The sequence below is a fragment of the Jaculus jaculus genome, chromosome 1, assembly GCF_020740685.1.
Source record: "Jaculus jaculus isolate mJacJac1 chromosome 1, mJacJac1.mat.Y.cur, whole genome shotgun sequence".
Classification (NCBI taxonomy): Eukaryota; Metazoa; Chordata; class Mammalia; order Rodentia; family Dipodidae; genus Jaculus; species Jaculus jaculus.
The window spans coordinates 169963331-169991136 of NC_059102.1; the positions used below are offsets into that span (position 1 = coordinate 169963331).

Consider the following 27806-nt stretch of genomic DNA (forward strand, 5'->3'; position numbering starts at 1 on the left):
AAGGAGAACTAGAGAGGGCTAGAGAGATGGCTTATTGGTTGAGGTGATTGCCTGCAAAGACAAAAGACCCAGGTTCGATTCCCCAGGACCCACATAAGCCAGTTACACAGGGTTCCTCATATGACTAGAATGTGTTTGTAGCAACTGAAGGTTCTGGTATGCCAATTCTCATTCTCTCTCTCTTTCTCTCCCTATCTGCCTCTTCATCTCTCTCTTTCTCTCTCTCTCTCTTAAATAAATAAATAAATACAAATTTTATTTTTTTTTATTTAATGAGAGAGATAAACAGGCAGAGAGAGAGAAAGAAAAAGAGAGAGAGAGAGAGAGAGGTTGGGCGCACCAGGGCCTTCAGCCACTGCAAACAAACTACAGATGCATGTGCACCTTGTACATCTGACTTATGTGGATCCTGGGGAATTGAACCTGGGTCCTTTGGCTTTGCAGGCAAGTGCCTTAACCACTAAGCCATCTCTCCAGTGCTAAATACAAATTTTTTAAAAAGGAGAACTAGAGACATCTGAATCAAAGTTCTTGTTTTGTAAACCCAGGGAGTGTTCTTCATTTTATGATCTGGGTATAAGAGAACCTTAACATGTTGCACAGAAAGAGCCCTTTATGTAACAGTTTCTTAATCAAGGGACAGAAAGTATAGTGGCAAGACTGTCTCAATGTCCTTACAGAAAGGGTCATGATTAATCTGTAACAACAATTAAACTACATGAGGTGAGATGAGAGTTACAGCTTTACAGAAGGGCTGGACAGATGACTTTTTTTTTTGGCAGTAGGGTCTCACTCTAGCTCAGGCTGACCTGAAATTCACTCTGTAGTCTCAGGGTGGCCTCGAACTCACTGTAATCCTCCTACCTCTGCTTCTCAAATGCTGGGATTAAAGGTGTGCACCACCACGCCAGGCTGGACAGATGATTTTTAAAGAATCAATTGGCAAATACTTTATTCATACATCAACCTACCTCTGAGAAGCAGCCATAGAGAATGTGTGAATACATGCCATAGGCATTCCAAGAAACTTCTACCTACAGAAATGCATTGTGCTTGGGGTGCTTAGGACTCAAGAGAAAACTTTTTAGAAAACTGTAACTGTCTATTTTAGATAGACACGGTTGAATCCCTGTTCTTCAAATTAAATATCTTTTATCTATCATGAAATTATTAGTTAATATGAACTAAACAACTTGGACACATCCAAAAATCTAGTGGTAACCCTTCTTGGTTACCTTACACAAATATATTAGGACAAAATATACACTCTTTTGTTAACCCATGCATTCAAGGTAGAGTGAGAATGAGTATAAGTAATGCTCTAAATGGCAGCCTCTGAGAGGAAGTTGCCTTCCCACTTAGTAATTTATGTGCACAACATGGAGATATTTAGCTTTTCTAAGGTAAAACTTCTTTAACTATGCTTAGCACACATCACTTTGGTGATGTATACCTGAAGTTCACATAGGCATGAGAGTATGGGGGAAACTTTAGCCACTCCAGACAGCAGGATTCCTGTTCTCTGTATGTATAAGGGAAGAACTCCCATTTTTTGCAGAGCTAATTGCACCTAATACTTCTGGCTTCCAACTTGCTACTGCAACAAGTGACTAGAAAGGGAAGAATGGGGAAAGATTAATTTTCATCATGTCTCTATACAGTTCTTGACTTGCAAATTTTGTGCAGGCAGAACAAACAGCAAACTGATGATGTAAGAAAGGCTGGGAGAACACACATGTCTCAAATTTGCATAAGTAATTCCCTGAACAACTGGCTTGGGGGAGGAGCTTATGTCACCTGACTGAATCCCAAGGTAGCCAGCTTTTTGTTTTTCATGCTGTAATTGAAAGCAAGGTCCACAAAAACACCATTAGCCTAAAGATTTCTGTAAACAAGTAAGGACCAAAACACTGTGCACCCTGCTTGCCTGTGCCAGGATAAAGAGAAATCATATTCTGGAAAAATCTGCTGCTTGTTATTTGTTGCCAGAAGCCTCTCTGCGCAGATACGGACTGACAGGTCAGTATTTATAAAATAGATACAGGGCCTTGTGATTCCCTATCCTTTCTCTTACAACAAGGTGGTACACATCACATGATGCTCTTGGGTTTACATAGGTAGTATTGAGCTATTTAGCACATGCCCATGCTATAAGAAAGGGAGTTTATTCAATTTGAGAAGCATGTGTACCACTAGTACATACCATGAGAAATATATTATTGGGAGATCTATGGCAAGCTTCCATTCTGAACACGTAAGTACTATGGAGAGGTTTTGGAAGAGAGTTGTGTATAGAGTTAGCACCATTTGAAAAGAAATGTGCTGCCCTAGGGAACATTATTTAGAATTACTGCACAGATGGTATTCCCTTTACTCTTCTAGGAAACACTGAGAAAGGCAACTCTTTCATTGGATAAATCTTAACCTGAAAGGTGAAACATAGTGTACGATGGTCTACCTGTGATTGTATTTTCTATATTTTCTGCTTTTATTGTAGTACTCTTCCATGGGTATATGCATATCATAATTTTATATTAATATTTTAAGAGTTATGACAGAGTATAAACTCATAATTTCACAATTTTTTCCTAGTGCTACACATAGGAGTTGGATAATGGTTTACTCTGTTAAATGCTCTTATAAATTTCTTTTTGGGACTCATTTTCTCTGAATTGTTCCATCTGGATACATTTCCAATAATGGAAAAACTGAGCCAGAAGAGCCCAAAGACCAAAATGGACAGAAAGTGTAAAAGACACCATGCTCACTAACAGTGCTAAGACCCCACAAATTTAAGTTTCAGTCTATCCTATTCATTGGAAATCATTGAACAAATGTGGCATTTATTTACTTGTGTTTGTTTGTATACTTACTATGCTTATGTGTACCTGAGTGTCTCCTGTTATACAGTTTGTAGATGATACAGTAATACCTGAAATTTGGCATTAGATTCACTTTGCCCCATATGCTCTTGTCACATCCTAGGGATGTTAGACTTCCAACATTTTGAGACTCTCAAGAACATGGAACACATCTGGAGACATTTTTGGTTTCACACTGAGAGAAGATGTTGCCACTGGCATCTACTAAAGAGTGTATTGGGATTTTGCTGTATGATATACAATTCAAAGGATAGCTTCCTACAGCAAAGAATTATTTGGGCTAAAATATAATAAAGCTCAATTTAAGTAACTGTTCTGAGCTGATCAAGAAATGAAAAGAGAGGATGGAGAGATGACTCAGCAGTTAAAGGCACTTGTTTGCAAAGTCTGCCAGACCAGGTTTGTTTCCCCAGTACCCATATAAAATCACACAAAGTGGTGCATGCACCTTGAGATCATTTGCAGTGGCAGGAGGCCCTGGCACACCCATTTATTTTCTCTCTCTTTTAAATAAACATTTAATGATAAAAAGAAATAAAATAGATACAATAGTACCAAAAATAAGAGAGGGGCACTACTACAGACACCACAATTCTTTGGTAGTAAGAAAATAACATGAATAACTTTGCACCAAATTTTAACAACTTAGATGATATGCATAGATTCTTCTAAAGACTCAATAACTACAAGTTATCAAATGAAAATATCTGAAAAGGTATATATTACTAAAGAAACTTAAGTTTTAATCATAAAATTTTCAGTAGAGAAATCCAATGGTATGTGAAAGTACTTCCATGGGGAAATGTTAGTCTAGCCACACAAAGCTGCAAATGTACACAAATCAATCAAATTTAAAGATCTGTACAGATGAGGACTATTAATAATATTGTGTGTTGGAAAGAATTACTAGCCAAATAGATGCTGGCTGCACATATCACAAAATGTGAGTGATTGTGTGAGACAATGGATTTTCACCCAGTACCAAACACTACGCTGGACACATCAAGTATGTGCCAGATAAAGAACATACATGGAGACACACTATTATTAAGTTGCTGAAAAAAGTGAAACACAAAAAGCCAGACCTGGTGGTTTGCAGTACCTGGGAGGCTGAGGCAGGAGGCTCATCATGACATGGAGGCCCGCCTGGGCTACACAATGAATATGAGCTTCATGCTAGACCACATTCTAAGGTACACATCTATAAATAAATAAATAAATCCAAGAAACCCACCGAGAATTGTGAAAACAGAAAAGGCAACGTACCAGGAAGTCCTTATAAAATCATCCCAGTGCTTGGAATGATGCGGCAAGATGGTCACGAGTCTCAGGCCCTGTCTCATGTGAGCAAGTCAGAATGAATGACAGATAATGATATTTTTAAACACTTGATGAGCAACTCTGAGTATTTGAGTACTAGAGCTCATGTCAAATCAGAAGCTGTGTCATCCCAATGCACCTACACTGAGAACAGGGGCAGAGACAGGAGAAGTTGCTGGAAGCTCGTGAACGGAGCAGTGAGCAGCCTTGCCTCAGAATGTGGTAAAGGCGAGGAGCAATCAGAAAGCTGCACTCTGACCTTCTCAAGTGGTCTGTGGCATGCACAGCCCCACACACATGAATACCCGCATACACATACACACACACATGAACACCCGCATACACACAGACCCACACACATGAACACCTGCATGCACACACACACACATGAACGCCTGCATACACATATACACACACACACATGAACGCCCACATACACACATACACACACATGAACTCCCACATACACACATACACACACATGAATGCCCACATACACACAGACCCACACACATGAACGCCCGCATACACACAGATCCACACACATGAATGCCCGCATACACACAGATCCACACACATGAATACCCGCATACACATACACACACACATGAACACCCGCATACACACAGACCCACACACATGAACACCTGCATACACACACACACACACACATGAACGCCTGCATACACATATACACACACACATGAACGCCCGCATACACATATACACACACATGAACTCCCACATACACACATACACACACATGAATGCCCGCATACACACAGACCCACACACATGAACGCCCGCATACACACAGATCCACACACATGAATGCCCGCATACACACAGATCCACACACATGAACGCCCGCATACACACAAACCCACACACATGAACACCCGCATACACATATACACACATACATGAACACCCGCATACACACAGACCCACACACATGAACGCCCACATACACACATACACACACACATATGAACACCCGCATACACATATACACACACATGAACACCTGCATACACATACACACACACTAAATAAGTGCATTTTGTGCTACAGCATGCATACACTGACTCACACATCAACACCCACATATACACCCTAAATAAACACATTTTTAAAGATAATTTCAGAAAAAAAAAGCATTTAAGAATTCCATTCCTGGGCCGGAGAGATGGCCTAATGGTTAAGCACTTGCCTGTGAAGCTTAAGGACCCCGGTTCAAGGCTCGATTCCCCAGGACCCACGTTAGCCAGATGCACAAGGGGGTGCACGTGTCTGGAGTTCGTCTGCAGTGGCTAGAAGCCATGGAGCACCCACTCTCCTCTCTCTCTCTCTCTCTCTGTGCCTCTTTCTCTCTCTCTGTCTGTCGCTCTCAAATAAATAAATAAAAATAACAAATAAAAAAAGAATTCCATTCCTGTTAGATGTCCTTACAGTTAGTAATGAAAAAAGTTATTAAAGTTGAAATAAAAAAGATTATAATCATTCCAAATATATTTTGGATCACATTGGAAATAAAACTAGAATCAATAATCTAAAGAAAATGGGTGATTATACAAATATAGGTACTCTAAGCAACATATTTAAATCTAGCAAAAAATAAATTCAAAGCAAAATTTAAGAATTTCTTAAAGAAAAATGAAAATAACAGACTAAAACTTATGAAATGTAATAATAACAACACAAAGAGGAAAATTCTAGCAATAGGTATTTACATTAAAAAAATGATAACTGGGCTGGAGAGACAGCTCAGCAGTTAAGGCATTTGCCAGCACATGCCTAAGAACCACAGTTTGATTCCCCAGTACCTAACATAAAGCCAGATGCACAAGGTGGCACATGTCTCTGGAGTGCATTTGCAATGGCTAAAGCACTGGTACATCCAGTTTCACTCTATCTTCCTCTTTCTCAAATAAATAAATATTTTTAAAAAGGGAGAACTACACCAGACGTGGTGGTGCACACCTTTAATCCTAGCACTCGGGAGGCAGAGGTAGGAGGATTGCCATGTTTGAGGCCACCCTGAGATGACATAGTGAATTCCAGGTCGGCCTGGGGTAGAGCGAGACCCTACTTTGAAGAAAAAAAGGGTGGGGGGAGAGAGAACTAGGGCTGCAGACAGGGCTTAGTGGTTAAGGTGCTTGCCTGCAAAGCCAAAGGACCCAGGTTCGATTCCCTAGGACTCACATAAGCCAGATGCACAACGTGGTACATGTTATCTGTAGTTCCTTTGTAGTAGGTGGAGTCCCTGGTGTGCCCATTCTTTCTTTATCCGCCTCTTCCTCTCTCTCAAATAAATAAATAAATGAGAATTCTCAAAAAAACACCCCACACTCACATAAGACTGTCTCAAAAATAAAGCAAAAGTTCTCATTTTACATCTACCACCTCTGAGTAAGACAGCTGACCGTGTATGAACTGGTTAAAGAAAAAAGTCAGGATAAGAGGGAAATGAATCTATTCCAGAGAAAGAGGAAGAAAGTCAGGAATTCACTTAGGTAGAGGTAGGATAGAACAACTGAAAAGTAATGATGAACCAAAAAGAGATAAACCAATCTGGACAAGGTTCCAGTGTTCAGCTCTCCCTCACAGGGTGTAAGAAGAAGCCTCTATCTGAAAAGTAAGCCAAGAGGCATTATGAGGAGACAGGAAGTCCTCCATTCTTGACCTGACAGGTCCGTATCTCAGTGATTTCATGCAGCAGCACCGCAGGCAGCTGTGGAAAGTGAGAGAGCCAAAACGAGCAGCGGCTGAAAGCCTGGCCTTGACTGTAAAGTGCACAGGGAAAGGTAGCTCTGCCCTAGGCAGCCAGGAGCATATTTCATTTACTGATAAAAACCCTGGAGTTTGGTAATTTTGAACCGGAGGTCATGGGTGAAGCCCAGTGTCTTCTATTTGCTGCTATAGAATCTGAAACCTCTGAAGCTTCGGTGGAATACTTGACATCCACAGTAACATCTGTCATGAAGAGAGAGAAGCATTCAGGGAGGCTAGAATTTAGGAAAGTAAGTCCACAAATCATGTGGCTGTGGCTGCTTACCATACCCCATGCTGCACTTGGGCGACCACCCAAACTAGACTAGTAGGCGCCCCAGGGGTCCAAGCCGGCAGTCTTAGGTAGATGAGAGAATCCATCCAGTCCACAGGTTGCAAAACTATATGTGGTCAGCAGAAGTTCCTGGTGCAGAAAGGAAGTTATTAGGATGCAAACAGCCCCGATGAATGTCACACTTCAGATACAAGCTCAACACCAGCATAAAACATTGGAAAGACAGGAGTCCCCAACTTTGGTTGCCCCTACCCCACACCACCATATATGTAAACAGTCTTCAACTTTCCAAGGACCCAGAAAAAAGCTATTCTAACACTTCATCTCCTTTCAGTCCTCTGTGCTTCTCTTGTTACTGCACATTTAGAACTAGTTTCACTTTATTATGCTTTTATTGTTTGTGTTTTGAGGTAGGGTCTTGCTCTAGCCCAGGCTGACCTGAAATTCACTATGTAGTCTCAGGGTGGCCTCAAACTTATGGCAATCCTCCTACCTCTGCCTCCCAAGTGCTGGGATTAAAGATCTGTGGCCCCATGCCTGGCTTTTATCCTATTTTTAACCATGTATATACATATATAAATAACCATATATATATATAGTTTATTCCTTTCACAGTCAGAAGACACAGCTACATGGGCCCAATCTCACCCTAAAAAAGCAGACCTTTACGAAACATAGATATACCACCTCACTGATCATGAGCTTCCTAGGCTCCAGAACTATAAGAAATAGATTCTTGCTCTTTGTAAGCAATTCAGTTATTGTCTTCTATTATATCAGTCCAAACGCACAATGGAAAGCCTCCCCTCAGTGCTGATTTTTGTTGTTTTTCTCTTTAAGGCATCTGCAAATATGTTCTGCTTGCAGAGTTCTCAGATGCTGAAAACTCTGGAGAAATCCTTGAAGAAACACCTCCCTGAGTCCTTAAAGGTGAGAGGTGAACAGTCTCAGGGAAATTAAGGCCTGCATCTGGCAATGACAGGAGGACAAGCAAATGAGATGCCACTGAAGACTGACGCTGCAGCAGAAGCTCGCTTGTAGATTGCACCTCACTGAGCTCACATCAGTGCTTTGAGGGGAAGCATGTCACATTAATGTTCTCAGAAAAGAAACAGTTCTCAGTAATATCACTTGCCCATTATGTAAAAATAGAAAACTATTGCTCTCCACTAACTAGAAGATCTCAATGGCTATGTTGTAGAAATTCTCTGGAAATATAACTCCAATGCCAACATGAGTAAACACGAGTAGAGGGCATTATTACCTGGGCTCCAAAGAGCTTGTGGTGGCCCTCCAAAGAAGCTCTGCCCCAAGCTGAGATTTCATTTCCACTTATAGTTTTCATAGTCAAGGGGAGGGGTAAATGAACAAACAGGATGTGGCAATTTGCATATCAATCATTTCTGTAACGAGGCCGTCCTAACAATGAACTTCATTTTACTGTTTTAGCCTAAAGTGTCTTTCTTATTGTCTCTTTGGACCCTTTCTGGACAGTTCCTCCTCTGGGATTTTTCCATCTTCTAATAAAGATAAGGTTTAGCTCCTTAGCAATTAACTCTTACAGTAGTTAAGTGAATCAGTTAAACTTTTAGCTTCTTTTCTACCACATTCCCTCCTACTTATCATTATAACACCTTACTATATTGTATGTAATGGCTGGTACACCTCGTGTATCACCTATATTTTTAATTATTTCCATCCTAGATAGGATGAAACTTCTTCCATTGTCCTCAAAAGGCTCTTATAAAAGAATAGACCAGACTTGACTCATACTACTTACTCAGAATATACATATAGATTTTATCATTTGTTGATTTTTGGAACCTCTTTTATCAGATTTCTGAAACACATTTAAAAAATATGAAAGCATATTAGAACATTATTAGAAGTTTTAGAAATTTTCTGACAAACTCACTATTGAGTACTTCTCAACCTAAATGCAAACCTTGGGGCTGTTGTCTGTTAGAAGTTCCACTGAAGCATAGAAAAATAAAGTAAACTTAAAACAGTTACAAATTTCTTATAGGTCCGTACCTGTCCACAGAAATTTGGGACTCACCCATCATCATGTTGGGACCAGGACCCTGAGATTCCCTGTGCTCGTAGCTCCCCGGGCTCTACAAGGCAGAGAAGCCAAGAAAGAAGAGCCATCAAGGATTTCCCTGGGGTGGCATAAGCTCACAGAGGTCTATGCCTTGTCTCCCTGTCCAATGATGAGAGTTGTGTGTCAGGTTCCTCCTCCAACTTCAAGGCCACCTCACCACCATGTAGATCAAGCCCTGCAGTGGAAGTACTAAGTGACACATTGCAGTTGCAGACACCTGCTCCTGTGCAGCCCCCCATTTTGTTCTTGCCTTGGAGAGCTGCCCCAGCCACAGCATGTGAGAGCAAGACAGATGAGTTTCCCCAGGTTTCTATCATTTGCCTGAGATTGGACCCAGAATTTAGCTATTCCTGATTGAACTTTGCCCCTGGGGAACACAGTGGGACAGGATAACCCTTCTCTGCCAGTGTGGAGGGGCTCTCCCTCCTCTTCTGGTAGGAATGTGGTTGTGTTTAGGACTTGAGTAACTTTTATCACACTCATTTTAACTCAGAAGCATTTGTAAAACCTTGCAGTGGGACTTTTATCTTGAGTTGCCTTTTCCATCATTTAACCTCTTCCTCAGCAACAGGCCCTGGAGTGGTGGAATTCCCCAGTAGCCCAGACATTATCTCCCTTTACTTCCCTTTCCGTGGCCTTGGGTTTTGACAATTTTAAGTTCTGCCAGCCAGTACCTCACTGCTGGAGAGTGTGTTAGGAGGCAGCTGTGTGGGAGTGATCTCTGGCCTTGAAGCTTCTGGTCTGACTCTAGATGAGCTGTTTTCTTGTTTTGCCCAGGGACAGTTTTGAATTTCTCTCAGGGGTACAGGGCAGCTCCCTGATCTTGCCATTTTATAACTATTAAAAGTAGAACAAGCTTGCATTTTTCCTTGTCTATAACCTTAGTTACTTTTAGTGTTTCCTCTGAGGGTCATTCAACATTAGAAGCTGGCCTTCCTAATTTTCCTGGTGTCATCTTAGTGTTATAATCTCCTGACTATTCCCTTTTGAAGTATGGTTTGTTTATGACCATGCAGTTGAGGACAGTGGGCTTGGTGGAGGAGTTCCCCACAGTGAATTTCCTAATGTGTTAATGTTACAGAACGGACACCATGACAAAGCCTACCTGAGCATGCACTGCTCAGGGCAGAAATCATTCTGCAGCCTTGGGGCTTTGAGCCATGTATATACTTGTACCCATGTATTCAAAACAAGTGCACTTTTCATGCAGACTCCAGATGGCCATCTTCCCTTCACATATTCATTCATTCAGAGTTTAAACAATTTTTCTTACTAATACCATTCATAACCCTGATTTAGCTAGTTACAGAGTCTGGAGCAACACTGGTCCTTATCTAGCTAGTTACTGATCCATCTGGATGGGAAGAGGGCTGCCACCTTGGAATTCCATCAAGACTTGGGGATTCCTCTTTCAGGGACCAGTCTGCACCAGCTCCTCCAGGCCTGACTAGTTACAATCCCAACTTCCAGTTACCCTGGAGAATCTTAACAAGGTCTGGATGTGTGATCCGGCCTCATTTCCTTCCACGCAGGAACTCTGTAATTGATTTTTTTAAAGTCTATTTTCTAACTAAAAATAGAAATTGGACTTATGCAGGGCAGTCCAATAAGAGTGCCAGTGGTGATCTCAGGACTAGAAAAACCATGATTAAGGTCAATAAAATTTAAATACTTAATTTAAGCAGGCAAGAAAATATAGAGCTTATGTCCTTAAGAAATCCAGCCACGAACTCCATAATGCATGACCCATATTCCTCAACAAGGAGGGGTAGGGGGAGGTGGTAGGACATGGATGAGCCTAATAATGATACCAAATTGACTGTATTCACTGAGTACAAAAATAATTAATAATAATAAAAAAAAGAAGTCAAGCCAAAACACAGTTAAACAAACTGGCCGACTAAATGAATAAGGCAAGAAGGACACTTAGTGTTTTGTCTTAGCATATTATTGCATCAATTCTGATTATAATTTTAATCTTCTGGTAGCATACAAAGGAGCATTAGAATTCAAGGAATTAAAGTTGTTAATTAACAGGTTGTATAAGTTACTTTCTCATTGCTGTGAAGAAATACTTGACCAGAAGCAATTTAAGGAAGGGAAAGGTTTATTTTCAGCTTAGAGTTTCAAGGGGGAGCTTTATAGTGGGGAAGGTATGGTGGCAGGAGAAAGCACAGAGCTAGTCTTATTTCAGACAGGAGACAGAGAAGGAATAGCAGTGGGCCAGATTACAAAAACTGAAGGTCTACCCCCAGTGGCCCACTTCCTCCAGAAAGACTCCACCTTCTAAAGGTTACACTACCTTACCAAACAGTACCTTCAGCTGGGGACACATGAGCCCATGAGGGACATTCTACATTCAAACCACAACACAGCCCAGCTTCAAGAGTAGAGCAAAAGAAGCGTGTACTGCTTGGGTACACTTACAAGGCTTTCTTTAGCTGTGGTGTGTGCTGTGGCCACAGTTCACAAGAATAGGCAGTTATAGGCATCACTTGGACTCTTGGTTCCTGTTTCCTCTTTACTGTGGCATGACAAATCCAGGGAGCCATATAATGATGAAAATTTGAAAGAAGGAAATATTTTCCCATCTCCTAAATTTTAATTGCTGACAACCAGGACATAGAGTTCTTCCAGTGTTCAGACATCCTCTGAGGCTTTTTATATCCAAGTGTCCCTACTAGTGTCCCCTTCAAGACGGAGACTTCTAATTTCCTCACCCATAGCACCATCCTGGACAGAAGTGTTCTTTCATCTCTACAGACCTCAGGACCAAGATATGTGCCCCCTCTGACAACTGCAACTCTGCAACCTTCTGTGATGACTGATAATTCTTGTGCTTTATATTGGTTTATAAACTGCTAGTGAGGGTAGCTTCAAGGTCTTTCCCCCAAGGACAGTTCTCCTCACTGTGTCTCAGGTTCACCCTCCACATTCATGGAATGAACACAGGGGAACTCAAGACATTGGGTACAAAACCTCTTTTGTGGATCTTTCTAGATATAGTCCCCCTGACCTAGAAATGAGATAGAGGGCTTCTGTTTTTGCTGATGAATGTCCTAAAAGGTGCCTGTGACACTTCAGTTTTAGTTTGGATAGAATGAGTTTATCTTATCTTTGGCAAGTGAATGGTCAGGTAATCTTGGGATTTCTATACTAAGACAGACAAGGTTATAATCATCAGGAGAAAGAGACAGAAAAATGCAAAAAGGCAAATTTAGAAAACAAAGGAATCACAGGGAAAAAAAGACTAAGTTCTAGAAACAAGTGTTTTGAAGAGGTTCTAAAACAATAAAAGTTATCCCATCTTAGCAACTCCAGATAAATCAAGGAGTGCTAACCAAGTCTGTGGAGGCCCCAACTACAGGGGGGGTTAGCCAGCATCCACCTGTGGAGGCAGCCTAGTCAGTGGCACAAGGGGGCTATGCCAGTACCTGGTGTCAGGCCAAAAATGCACCGAGGCAGAGGAAACATAGTCACAATGCTTTAAGAGAGTGGACTACATAGTTGTAAAATTAACTTTAGGCGACTTAGAAGTAAGAAATTTAGCATCTTTCAGTAATAATCTCAGAATATTTATGGTTCATAAGATAGTCCATAAGAAATATTTCCACAGTTCTTTCCCATACTTCATCTCTATATTTTATTCTTATAGTTCTTTTCCAAAGTTTCTTCTTGTAGCTTATACCCACACTTAGTCTTGTGAAATTTCAAAAGATATTTTTATTGAGCAAACAAGTAGAGCCTAAAAATCATTCCTTCCACCCATAAAAATTCCATGATGTTTTGTAATGTGCTGAGCCTGCCTCCTTGCTGAAATGTTACAGGTTTATGGGACAGTCTTCCATATGAACCAGGGAAATCCATTCAAGCTAAAGGCCCTGGTGGACAAGTGGCCTGATTTCAACACTGTGGTTATTCGTCCTCAGGAACAGGTAAGTTGCCAGATGTGGAATGAGTATGGCTGTGCATTCATGTTTTCTGTGTGCCTACTATATGTCTGGCAATATGTAAGTCACCACCAACAATGCTCATGTCATATGAGATGGAAACAAATCATAGGAAATGCCAGTAATACCCTGTCCTCAGGAAGTGCACATTTATGAAGAGCATATAGACAATAAAATAAATAATTACAGAAATGTTTGAAGTGTGCATGAAGAGAAATACAAACAAGGTATAGTGGCCCAAGGACAAATTTGATTAAAAGTATAAAATGGTAGTTTGATATTCATTCGTTATTTCATTTTGCTGTCAACATCATCCCCCAACCAGCATTGACTGATTTTGAATAGTAAGCATACTTTACCATTTATGGAATCTTGTTTGGGAATTGTAGGCAACCAATGGACATATTTAAGATTATGCTGAAACACAAAGAAGGGTCTGACCTTGGGTCTGGGGAGATGACTAAGTGAGTAAGAACACTTCCATGTTGAAAGCATGAGGACCTGAGTTTGAATCCCGTGCACCCACATAAAAATCTGGGCTTGTCTGTGCCTGCTTGTAACCCAAGTCCTGAGGAAGGTAGAGATAGAAGAATTGCTGGGCCTCACTGGAAAGACAGTCTGACCAAAAACTAGAGCTTTAGGCTTAATGAAAGCCTCAGTCTCAAGGAAATAAACTACAACAGCAATAGAGGAGGACACCTCCAGCCTCCACAGGCAAACACATGGTACACATGTATCTACACATACACACATACACACTCTCAAATAAAATGATTTTCAAAGGGGAATCTGATCTTTTTCTTTTCGTGTGTGTGTGTGTGTGTGTGTGTGTGTGTATAAGAAAAGTGGAGGGCTGGAGAGATGGCTTAGCGGTTAAGCGCTTGCCTGTGAAGCCTAAGGACCCCGGTTCGAGGCTCGGTTCCCCAGGTCCCACGTTAGCCAGATGCACAAGGGGGCGCACGCGTCTGCAGTTCGTTTGCAGAGGCTGGAAGCCCTGGCGCGCCCATTCTCTCTCTCTCCCTCTATCTGTCTTTCTCTCTGTGTCTGTCGCTCTCAAATAAATAAAAAATAAAAAAAAAAGAAAGAAAAGTGGAGGAGGAAAGAAGCACAGTGGACTTTATCTCAACTGAGACTGTTCACTAAAGCACAGTGAGGGGCCACAGTCTTCCCATGGGAGGGAGGCAGAATCACCTAGCTGGGGAAAGGGCTCAGCTTATAAAGGTGCTGTTAGAGGAAATAGAAAGCAGACAGGAGCCAGGCGTGGTGGCGCACGCCTTTAATCCCAGCACTCAAGAGGCAGAGATAGGAGAATTGCTGTGAGTTTGAGGCCACCCTTGAGACTACATGGTGAATTCTGAGTTTCCTGGGCTAGAGTGCGACCCTACCTGGAAAAAACCATAGACAGGAATCAGGTGCAGTCTGGAGGGTAGACAAGTAACTGAGTAACAGCAACATGTTTGGTTTGTTGGATCTTTCATCATGAATCAGAGGAAGTGCCTTAGGGGTTTTCTGCAGGATGTGATGTCTCAAAGTGTTTCAGTTCCTCAGAGCTTTCTGTGTTAATGAAAGTTTACCACTCTCTCATGAAGAAAGTCTGTCAGTCCTGCAATATATGTTTCCACAATGCTGGGATGAGCATACAAACACAGTTTTATGGGAGCAAGAAATTTATTTCAAGCTTATAGATCAAAGTGGAAATTCTATCAGTGGCAGGAGAAGCTGGCTCGAATTCATAAATCCAACCAAAGTGGGAAACCACCATCAGCCAATACCATAAAGCAGCAAGCAACAGGGACCCCACCAGAGCTCATGTTCCTCTACACGCCTTTGGGCTGGATCTCAGGATTGACCCTCAGTGACACCTCCTCCAGCCAGACATCTGGAAACCCAAGTTAAAAGCTTGAGTTAAACACCTGAGTTTATGTGGGCATACATTCACACTATTGTTTGCTTTATGGAATTGCAATTCACCTAACAATGGGAAGCTATTTTTATACAAGAATATCTGGTTCATCATCTTTAACTTTGGTTTCCCAATATTAGATGAATAATCTCATCCTGTTACCTGTAAGGATTTTAATAACCAAAGTGTTTATAGTTTAGAGCAAGACTTACTCTTCTGGCTAAATTTTTATTTTTAATTGCTATTTGTACCATTTCTATATTAATTTTATAAGGATATATAAAAAGACTTTAAATGAATTAGCTTTGGAATCCAAACCATTAATAACTGAGTTAGGATAGTATTTTGGGAACACTTTTTTTTGAGGTAGAGATTTTCTATAGCCCAGGCTGACCTAAAATTCACTATGTAGTCTCAGGGTGGCCTGGAATTCACAGCAAACCTCCTACCTCTGCCTCCCAAGGGGGAGGATTAAAAGCATAAGCCACTCCCAGACATTTTTCACTTTTAATTAAACAAGAGAGCCCTTTACTTCACATCACATGATAAATAATCAATATATAAATACTCATAGCAACTGTTACTTTTGATTCTTAAAATATCAGGTTGGGGAGATGGCTCAGTGGCTAAAGGCACTTGCCTAAAAAGCCTGCTAACCCAGACTTAATTCCGAAGTCACCTATGTGAATCACATACAAAAAGTGGTCCAAGCACATGGTGTTCATTTGCACTGGCAAGATGCTCTATTGGGGGGATAGAGAGATGGCTTAGTGGTTAAGTGCTTGCCTGTGAAGCCTAAGGACCCTGGTTCAAGGCTCAATTCCCCAGGAACCACGTTAGCCAGATGCACAAGTGGGTGCACATGTCTGGAGTTTGTTTGCAGTGGCTGGAGGCCCTGGTGTGCCCATTCTCTGTCTCTCTCTATCTGCCTCTTTCTCTCTCTCTCTCTGTCTGTCTTTCGCTCTCAAATAAATAAATAAAACCAAAAAAATTTTTAATTAAAAAAAGAGGGGCTGGAGAGATGGCTTAGTGGTTAAGTGCTTGCCTATGAAGCCTAAGGACCTTGGTTCAAGGTACGATTCCCCAGGACCCACTTTAGCCAGATGCACAAGGGGGTGCACGATCTGGAGTTTGTTTGCAGTGGCTGGAGGCCCTGGTGTGCCCATTCTCTGTCTCTCTCTATCTGCCTCTTTCTCTCTCTGTCTGTCGTTCTCAAATTAATAAATAAAAATAAACAAACAAAAAAAAGAGGCTCTGGTGGTGCACGTGCATGCACACACAAATATAAATAAAATTTTTTAAATATATATTTTAAAATATCATACTGTAACAAAATACTGAAAGTCAGCATAGCACTCACCACCTTCAAACACTGGTTGATTCATCTTTTCAAATCCCAAACAGGACATGACAGATGATTTTGATCACTATACCAACACTTACCTGATATATTCCAAGGATCCCAAGAAATGTCAAGGGTTCCTTGGCTTACCAGAAGTCATCAACTGGAAACAACATTTGCAGATTCAAAGTAAGAGAAATCAGATGTGTGCTGGCTAATGGGATCTCCTGTGTAGGGTGGGAGAGGGGCACATTTGCTTTTCAGTTTGAATACCTAATACTCCATGAATGTTTACTTCAAGCACCAGGTGCTCAGCTTGCTATTGTCTCTTCCTTATTTCAGTAGGAACCACCTCCAAAGTAGAAATGTAAGGACGGTAGTATGTTACACTTACATAGGACAGAGCAGTGTAATACATTACTGCCTACAGATGTGGGATTTAATCCTTGTCATGTCCAGGAATTATTAATGAACATAAATAAGGGAGTGATATTCCCATTACTGCAATGAAGTCATATCACATTGTTCCATCCACAGAGGAGCATTTTAGTAAATAAGAATGTGTGCTTAGAGTCGCATGATAAAGACTGAAACTTTACTAGGCTAGTTATTAGCTGTGTGATCAAGGGCACGACAGTCTATTAAACTAATACTTGAGGTCATTTAACCCAAAAGTATGCTAGCTGTGTCTTTAGAAGATCTCCAGAGAAGGAAAGGAAGTTGACCCTTGGGGTCATTTAAACCAAGGGTGAACCTACTGCATCTGCCACTGCTGCTGCTCGGATGTACTGTGACTGTAGCTGCCACTCAGAGGCACTCATTTGGAATTTTAATTGAAAAAACAAAAATTAAACATTGCATAATTATAGGGTAAGAAACTTTTGACTTTATCCTTAAATAATTTATTAAATATTTATCCTTAAATATTTGTTAAAGGAAGAAAATTAAGAGAATGGCCTGTTACACTCTGCTGATCCAGAACACACACACATACACACACTATATTCACAAATGCAATCACACTAAGCTCACCTGTTGTCTTCAACAGATTTGTAGTAGCTCTTCTGTGGGCAATTCATTACTGATTAGTTGTCTTCAGTGATAGTCTGTTCTTCTTGTGAATGTACACTTATTCTGGTTCAAGATTGCAAGAAGGCCACTAAGAAGTAGAATAAAGAGCACAGCTCAAGCTCAGTCAGCATCTCTAAACATTTCTTGTCAATATTGGCCATCTATGCTGATCATGCCATTAGTATACCAAAGCAGAGGAAACCTTATCACAGTGCTTTAAGCATGTGGAGTACATAATATATTAAATTTAGGGCAAGCTAAAAGTTGGAAATTTAACAAGTATCTCACAGTGGTATTCTTAGAAAAGTTACTTGTGAGGCCCATAAGAAATAGTCTCATAATTCATTCGTATGTTTCATTCTTATTTTATTTTATTTATTTGCAAGCAGAGAGAGATAGAGATACGAGAGAGAGAGAGAGAGAGAGAGAGAGAGAGAGAGAGAGAGAGAAAATAGGCACAGCAGGGCATCCAGCTACTATAAATGAATTCTAGACATGTGCCCCAGTTTGTGTATCTGAATTTCCGTGGGTACTGGGGAATCAAATGTGGGTCCTTGTGCTTTGCAGGCAAGCATCTTAACCACAAAGCCACCTCGCCAGCAACTATGTTTCATTCTTGCATTTCATTCCCACAGTTTTTTTTTTTTTATCATAGCTCTTTCTCACAGGGATCAGTTTTCTTTTAAGTAAAATTTACTGCATATGGTACCCCAAACATATAGTCCTTAAAGAAAAGACTAAGTGGAATATTGAATGAGAAATTCTTAGTAATATCCTGAGTTTTCAGATTTCCAAGCTTTCTCAAGTAGCAATTCAACGTAACAATCACTTGTTAGTTCACACATGTGTGTGATGGTAATTTTGACTAGGCTCAGCAAGATAATTCTTCTGCCAGTCTCACCTAGATGCACACATGAGCTCAATCACCTGGGACTTGTCTATGAGGTCGTAGGGCTTGGCTTACCGTGATCCCAAGCCTGACTATGATAATAGCCTTGTACTAGCTCTTAACTATTGAGATGGAGGTGGATCTCACAACAGGTAAACATCCCAAGAATTTCAGGAGCTGAAATGAAAGGCAAACCCCAGACTACACTTTGAAACACATTCATTGAACCACAGTTATGCTATTGACAAAAGACAGTTATCTGTTTAGTCCCAGAGTCAATTCAGAACAGAAAATCATATCACTGAGAAAGGAAGGAACTGGGACTCTTGTAGCAGCAACCTAGCAGCTCAGTGCATAGAAACTATACAATAATTTTTACTTATTCCATATATACCTGTTTTTCTTTGATAGTTATAATTATATTCTGATGTAGTCAAATTATACTCTTATGTCATCAGAGTATAATTACATAGTTCTTTCAAAGCTTTAAATTAAAAGAAACTGTAGGGGCTTGGGAGATGGCTTAGTGGATAAAATGCTCACTGCACAATCATGAGTACCTGAGTTTGGATCCCTAGAATTCACAAAAAGTCCATATGTTGTAGGTGGCATCTGTAATTCCAGCATTCCCATGGCAAGATGTGAGGTAACCACAGGAGAATCTCCTAGAAGTGTGTAGGCCAGCTATCCTGACAAACACATTGATAAACAACAAGAGACCTTACATAAAATAAGGTGGAAGGCCAGTAGCAACATCTGAGGTTGTCCTATGATGTCCACATGTACACCATGACATGCACACACCCACAGTTACACACACACACACACACACACACACACACATGTGCGCATGCATGCACGCACACACACGCACAAATATGTAAGGGTTATAGCTTTTACTATAGAAAGCTTATATCATGACTTAACATAAAGTGTGATGATTTTATGTCCCCATACCATCTACCTCCCTTGAGCAGACTTTCCAAAATGCTAAAATAAATAATAATATCTCATTTGTTTCCTTATTTTTCCCCATCAAGGTTCACAGTCAAGCCTGGATAATGTGATAGAAAATCTTACAGCTAGTAATTTGGGCAAGGTCAAGCATACACAGTGTTTTCTCTACATGATTTTTGAAACAGCAAAGAAATTGGCTCCATTCCTGCTGGATGCAAAGAATTTATCACCCAACAACAGTGACAACATCTCCCTGTCTATGTAAGTGTGAGAAAAGCCACTCTGCAGCATTCACACCTCACATTAATGATGTTGCCTACTGAATTAGATTTCAAACACTGTCGCAAAAAGGTAACCACAAGATAGAGGGCTAAAATCAATGGAGAGTTAAACTCTCACAATTTTGAAGTCTAGGCATCCAAGGTCAAGGGCATTCAAGGCCATACACATTTCCTGTGAAGCACACAGGGTTAATTCTCCTAGCCTCTTCCATCTTCTCATGCCTTCCTAGGTGTTCCTTTTAGGTGCATCACTCTAATCTCTAAGAACACCTCATATGACTTTATCCTTTGTGTATGTCTTTTTCCTCGTTTCTTTGATACAAGGACAACTCTCACCAAAATTAAAACCCACAAAATAATGAGGATGATGCTGAACATGGTGATGTACACTTTTAATTCCAGCACTTGGGAGGTAGAGGTTGTAGGATCACTGCGAGTTCAAGGCCATCCTGAGACTACATAATGAATACCAGGTCAGTCAGGGCTAGAGTGAAACCCTACCCCAGAAAAAAAAAAAAGAAAAAAGAAAAAAAAAAAACATGAGGATTACTTTATGTTGAGATTCTGAACTTAATTTGTGAAGATCCTTTTTCTTTATTTTCTTTTATTATTATTAATAATCATTACTATTAACAACATATTTGTATGATATATCATGTGTTGATACCCTCTTTCCTTCACTCTTGCCCCTATTCCACTGGGAACCCTCTTCAGTGGGGTTGTAGGTATTCCCCATAGGATTGTGGGTTATGCATGTGGGAGCAGCAGTCAGTTAAAGGGGGGGGTGGTAAGGGAATGCCTCTGAGGATGATGTCTTAACCTGTGGCTCTTACAATCTTTCCCCCCCCTCTTCTGCAAAATATCCTGAGCCATCAGTGATGATCTCTTAGGAGCCTATGGATCTCTATTTTGGTAGGGGTTGAGTCTCCTCATAGTCTGTCTCCTGCACCCTGGCACTGATTATCAGGTTCACCATGGAAGCAGCACTCTTATTCATCTCCCCAGTTCCCCTGAGATTTAAGATGTAGCTTGGCTGAAGCACAAGGGGTAGTTTATCTCATCCCGTCTTGCTACCCTCTGAAAAAGAACACATTATCCAATGGAGAGTGGAGTCAGCATAGGTTAAATGGGATAAGCATTATTAGCTTAGGAAAAATCTGATATATGCAACCCCTCTTTTAGCTAAAGACTAGTGAGAGCTTGACACTAGATAACATAATCTTTGTCTCCATAGGATTCTGATATGGTACCTGATTCCAGATATGGGTTCTTTTACACTGAGCAGATCTCGTAGCCCATCAGAAAGCTATTGGTTACCCACCAAGGCTATGTGCCATTATTGCACTAGCATGTACATCCTATCAGGGTAATTGCTTCTAAGTAGCTTAGACCTCTGGTTTTTCAGAACATTGTTGGCCACTTTTCCCCGGTAGCTCATGTAGCACTTTCCAGCACCAGATGGGCTAACTGTCTGGAGACCATATATGAAATTGGGGACCTATGGTGACAAAAATTTTGTTCTCCAGTGTTAGCTTCTCACTAGTTTTTTGGCTAAAAGAGGGGTTACCTACCCCAATTCTCCCCAAATTAATAATGCTTATTTCATTTAAACTATGCTGACTTCACTCTCCATTACAGAATCTGTCCTTTTTCAGAAGGTAGCAAGACCCAAGGAGATAAACTACCCCTCACACTTCAGCCAAGCCACAGCTGAAACCACAGAGGAACTGAGGAGATGAGTAAGAGTGCTGCTTCCATGCTATTCCTGATAATCAGCACCAGGGTGTAGGAGACAGATGCTGAGGACACTCAACGCTTACCAAAGCAGAGATCCAGAGGCTTCTAAGAGCTCATCACTGAAGTAGACTTAAAACTCACCCACCACAGCTCAGGGAATTTTGCAGAAGAGGGGGTAGAAAGATTGTAAAAGTCACAGGTTGAGACATCATGCCCAGAGCCATTCCCTCACCCCCAAAATAACTGACTACTTCTCCCACAATCATAAACCACAACCCCATTGGGAATACCTGCAACCCCACTGAGGAGCATCCCCAATGGAATGGGGGCAGGGATAAGGAAAAAGAAGGTACCATCACTTAATGTATCCATACTAAATATGTTATTAATGATAATAAACATTTTAAAAAATAAAGTAAACCAAGGGTGGTGGAGTAAGCCTTTAATCTCAGCACTTGGGAGGCAGAGGTAGGAGGATAACCATGAATTCAAGACCACCCTGAGACTACTGAATGAATTCCATGTCAGTCTTGGCTACAGAGAGACCCTACCTTGAAAAACAAACAAACAGAAAATAAATAAAGTAAAAACAAAAAATGAGGTAAGAGACAAGAATGTAGAATGCCAGAGCAGGAGAGAAGGGGGAACTCTGAACTTAGAGGAGAAGACAGAGAGAGATAGAGGGAGTGGGAGAGGAATGATGGGGAAGTAAAGGTGAGTGAGAGGGAAGGAGGGAGAAAGAAGAACAACAGAAGAGAAGAGGAGGAGGTTGACATGCCCCTTAGGATAGGAAAAGACAAGGAGAGCTGGAGGGAGCACAGGAGACATAAGGCTTATATGCCCTTTGGAGGGTATAGGGAGATTCTGTGAGATTCTTCAATGGGCTTGAAGTTACCATGATGGCTGGACCACCTATGGAGAAGCAAGACCTGTGAAGTCTCAACAGTTAGAGCAGGTAGCCCCAGAGTCACAGGGCCAGCTTTTCCAGATGGTAGGGGATAAACACAAGTTACATACTTTCAACACATAATGGCACAGAGTAAACATTCCCATTATAAAAATAAAGCATAATAAGGAGGAACTGGACCAATGCAAGATCCAGGACCAGCAGGCAAACATCAAACATGTGCAGTTTCAAGTCCAACATCTTTAACCAATGACAGTCTCTGGGTTTCCAATCCCACCTTCCCATCAGGGCTGCTTAAAGCCTGGGGAAAATGCCATCCCAAGATGGCAGCTAAACTTGGCAGTGGTGGTATGATCCTAGCAACCCTATATTCTTTTTTTAATTTTAATTTTTGTTGTTTTTGTTTATTTATTTGCAATGATGGAGAGAGAATGAATGGACATGTCAGGGTCTCTAGCCACTGTAAATGAATCCCATATGCATGTCTCACTTTGTGCGTCTGACTTTACGTGGGCACTGGGGAGTAGAATGCAGACTTTGCAAGCAACCTCCATTTAACCACTGAACCATCTCTACAGCCCACAGGCCATCTTTTTTGTTTGTGTTTTGAGGCAGTGTGGTAATTTGGAAATGATAATGTAAGTGTATGGCCCCTTGTACTCAGGTGTTTCACTAAAATTGAATTTAAAACTTCAACCCCTAAAAGTCAAATTCCTGCTACAGGAGGCATGTCACTGGGTGGTGGATCTGATTTTAGCCCAAAGATGTGTGAAGACCAGATGGAGCTCTGATTTGCTTGCTTGTGGGGCTGGCTTGTTGATGGTTTCTCTCTGCTTGGATCTGTGAATGGGAGGCCGCTTCTTCCACCACTGATGGAACTTCCCCTGGATCTTTAAGCTTAAAATATTTCCTCCTATAAAGTGTATCTGATTTGGATGATCATCTCAGCAATGTAGAGCTAATGACAATAATCAGGGTCTCACTCTAACCCAGGCTGACATGGAACTCACTTTGTCTCAAACTCATGGCATCTCTACCTCAGTCTTCCAAGTGCTGGGATTGAAGACATGTACCACCATGCCCAGCTCTGGGAACATCTAATTCAAACCACAACACTCCTTCACCAATATTTCTTCAAAGCACCTGTTTTCAAAAGAATTTGCAGTCTTACTAGCTTGAGCCTTCCATGGGTTGGGTTTTCATCCTCAGGGCATCATTTCCATTGTTCCAATGCAAAACAGTTGACCCACCATTAATGGTGGCAATCTCCTTAACAATTTTATTTTAAGTGGCCTAAAACCAGTCTCTGTGCCTGTAACTTCAAATTTATTTCTGTTCCAAACTTTTTATCTTTAAAATCTTTCTGTTCAATACTTTTTTTTTCCACCAAGCATACCATACTATTACTTTTAAATTCAATTTTGTTTAAATTTTCAGGACATGGGAGAACATACCCAGCTTGTCTACCAGTAATACAGTTCTTCATAAGCCAAGCCATCACAGTCCACAATTCTTTCTACATTTATCATTTTCAAATTCTCACCAGCGTAGCCCATCAAAGTCTGCTTACCACACTGCAAGCCTTCTCCAGTGCAAAGTTCCAAACCCATCCACATTCCTCTCACCCACAAGTTCCAAAAGACCAATAGCCACATGGTCAGATTCATACAGTAACAATCCCACTTCTTGTTTCAGTTACTTTCTTGTTGCTAAAAGAAACATCTGACCAGAAGCAGCTTATGGAAGGAAAGGGCTTGTCTCGGCCTTACAGATTCCAGGGGAAGCTTCATTATGGTAGGGAATGCTGGTTCATTCATCATCCATCCACAGCATAGAATGAGAGAGAGATAACAGTCAGAGCTCACACTCACTCAGAACACACCTCAAGGCTGACCTCAAATGCCATCTACAATGACACACTTCTTCCAACAGGGCTCTACCTCCCAATTGTTCCAAACAAAGGACTAAGTAGGAAACTTAAGTACAAACACCTGAAGCTATTAGTGCATTTTACATTCAAACCACCATAGGCAGTAAAGCCTAGTAGCAGGAGACTGTGGCAGATGGATGCTCTTAGTACACAGTGAAGAAGCAGAGAGCAATGTATGCAGCTTGCTTTTTCCTTGTTATATAGCCCAGGAGCACTGACATTGGAATGATGCATACCAAAGTCAAGGCAGGTCTTCTCACTTCAATTAACCAAATCAAGGTAATCCCTCACATGTCCAGAGGTTCATTTCCTAGGTGATTTTAGACACTGTGAAGTTGCTTATCATTATAAAGCATCATACCCCCATTATGTTTAATGTAATAGTGAGTAGGATTGAAAGCTCATAGTGAGGATTTGATTGTCAGATGCTCAACCACCCTGCCTTCTGTGTGTTTTTGTGCTCAGAAGAATTTATTACCCACAAAAAGTGCATTATAACGTGGAAAGCACATCCCCATATGGAATCTCATTGAGTCCTCATGTCCCTCTATGAGATAGACAGGACAAGGGACATCATCTCCCCTTTCCAGACAGAAGGTTTCTGATAATGGAGTGGCTTTCTCACCACACAGATTGTGGAAACTGTAATTGAAGATTGAAATAGATCTTCTAGTCCAGCAACTGGGGCTTATTTCAGTATGTCTCTGGAAACCCCATTACTCCATTGTAGGTGTCCTCAGACTTCAGGTATGTAATAGAGGGCCATCTTCATTCCACATTGCTGCCCCTCTCTGCACTTTGCTGTTCACTTGTTCAGACCCTAAGACATCACATTCTGTGACTGTGCTTCTACAGACTTTTCTGCTTCCTGTATCTGTCTGAAGACTTATTTATTATCTGTGGAGCTTTGTTCTTCTATATAAAGTGAGACTGATCCTATGTGAGCTCTCTAAATTGAAAGATTATGGCCATGGCCAAATAAAAACCATATCTATTTTCTATAATATGTTTACTTCCTTCCAGACACTGATTCTAATCTCTTACATGGTGAGGAAATGCAGAAAGTAAAGTCAGCTGTCCCACAAGTAGTGTCAGTGGGAATATCCAGGCAGCCAGGCTGTGATGCACACATTCTTAGATACTTTTTTTTTTATGACTGGCAGGAAGCTTTGGTGGAAAACAGACACAATACTTCACAATATGCATGATAATAAGGATTGTTCTTTTCTCTTGTTCTTCATAGTGATCAAGAGATGTTTAAACTGGCTTCCCTGGATGTTACACATGCTGCCTTAGTGAATAAAGTCTGGAATTTTGGTGGAAATGAGAGAAGCCAGAAGTTCATTGAGCGCTGTATCCGTACCTTCCCCAGCTTCTGTCTACTTGGGCCAGAGGGGACTCCAGTGTCCTGGGCTCTGATGGACCATACTGGAGAACTGCGAATGGCAGCAACCATGCCTGAGTACAGGGGCCAGCATCTCATTTACCATATTGCCCAGAGCCAGATAAAGGCTTTAGGAAAACTTGGCTTTCCTATGTATTCCCATACAGATAAGTTCAACTATCCCATACACAAAATGGCTGCCTTCCTGAATCATGTCCACCTTCCCTGTTACTGGAACCAGTGGAATTATGTGCCTCTGTAAACCTGGAACTTCATAAGCTAGTGATGAGGGAACTGTGCACATAGATGGAAAAATGGATGAGTGATCAGAGAGAAAGAATAAATTGTAAGTAAGTTTACGTCTATCTCTAGGAAGCAGGGATGCATCATAAGCAGGACATGCTGGATCCCTGCCCTCCAACAGTGCATGCACCTTTCTTCATTCCTTCACTGTGCCCTAGGTCAAGTTCTCCTGCTTCTAGTCTAGTAGAGTTCTCATAGTCTCAGGGTCCATGTAACATGTTTTACTGAGTTGTATTCTTTCCTGCTTTGCTCTCCTAGCTCATTGACCCTGACCATTTGCCAGAAGTTATAGTTCATGATTTATACCCCTCCTCTGGCTTTCTACAGCTTTTTGTTTAGTTCGTTGGAGGGTGGCCTGCCTTCTTCTGAAAAAAAAAAAAAAAAAAACCTATCCCAAATCATTTTTTTTTCAAGTCAACTTCTAGGTGTTATGTTGCTATCAAGTGAAATATATTTTACATATATATATAAAGTGAACAAAATGTTATATTTCTTACATTTCTTTATATCTCTCTTAGAGAAAAATAGAAGTCACTTCCTTGTAGGAGCTCATAAAAGAATGAAATGAAACATTTGCTTAAGCAGATGGGGATAGTAGATAAATAGGAGGCTCTGCTGGTCTGAACTTCCTGGGGCCTGCAAACTCCTTACGATGAGTAGGACTCCTGGTCACAGGCCTACCTCGCACCCCCCAAGCACTTCCTGTAACTGACCAACAGACCTATTTACAAGTTCCTTGTTTTTACTTTTATGGCTGTATCTGTCACGTGTGAATTGTGATTTATGGCTTAACTCCCATCCTGTTTCTTTTTCTATAAAACTGACACTCCAAACAGTTCAGGGCTGCCCCCTGAGATTACCTCTTGGGTGTAGACCTGATATACCAGACTTTCTTCTTTTTTACCCAATAAAACTTTGCCTCACATTCCATAAGTCAATGGTTTTACTTGTGTGACACTGGAACCCATAACATATACACATGGACAATGTGCATGATGCAATGATGAGACTGGTAAAAAAAAAAAAAAAAAAGACTAAATGATGACATGCCTGCATCTGTTGTTAATAAATTTTGCTATCACTTTTGATGCACATTCCAGGAAAGAGAAACTACCTTTGCTTCTAAAAATCCAGATCTTTCATTCCACTCCAGTCTTAATAAATAAAATAATAACAAATAATAAACCCAGTCTTTATTTTAAACTCCATACCTGTGAAGGCAATTGAATGTAGGAAGAGGAGGAAGTGGGAGCACTTAAACCCAGGGAAGTGGACATTTACTGTGAAGGGCTCACTCCAGGTAGAACGGGGGAAGAAAGGAAGAAGAGAGAATAGAAATCTCATAAAAATCTCAGGTTGAAAAAAAACCCTCAGATCTCAGGTTGTACTTCTTTGGATAATGATACACCTAGAAGCCATAGATTGCTACTAGAAAAATGTCAGTGCCAGGGATGGGATACCTTCCAATGATTTATTGGCCAGTGAGGTAACTGATGCCCCCAAAACATTATATGCCATTGCCAAGACACTTTGTTTCCCCACCTGACCTAGATGGTAAGACCCTATTGCTGAAAACTGTACATAATTGGGCTGCAAGTCACTGAGAAAAGAAGCTGGAGCTGAGCTGAAAACCTCTTCCCCGTGATCAGCTGACAGAAAGCTAGAAAAAGTTATGCTGCATGCAGCCCTAAGGGAGAGAGAAGTGATCAATGGTGATTAAACCACAGTGCATATTACAAGCCTTAATATTGGTCATCCAGGGCTGGAGAGATGGCTTAG

At 41.0% G+C, this 27806-nt stretch overlaps 1 protein-coding gene across 2 annotated transcripts; it reads left to right on the forward strand.

Annotated features, from left to right (window-relative positions):
- The first annotated feature begins 1851 nt into the window (after window positions 1-1851).
- Window positions 1852-27806, forward strand: LOC101617355 (glycine N-acyltransferase-like protein Keg1). 2 transcript variants are annotated; one of them, XR_006635131.1, is made up of 7 exons: window positions 1852-2019; window positions 8110-8199; window positions 13201-13308; window positions 16631-16757; window positions 19569-19746; window positions 25584-26070; window positions 27788-27806. XR_006635131.1 is itself a non-coding variant. In XM_045142206.1 (6 exons), exons 2-6 carry the CDS (start codon window positions 8122-8124, stop codon window positions 25984-25986), a joined length of 894 nt encoding a protein of 297 aa, XP_044998141.1. In that variant the 5' UTR covers window positions 1852-2019; window positions 8110-8121; the 3' UTR covers window positions 25987-26427. The 2 variants fall into 2 exon arrangements, 1 of the variants encoding a protein (XP_044998141.1); XM_045142206.1 differs by lacking the exon at window positions 27788-27806 and having other exon boundaries at window positions 25584-26427.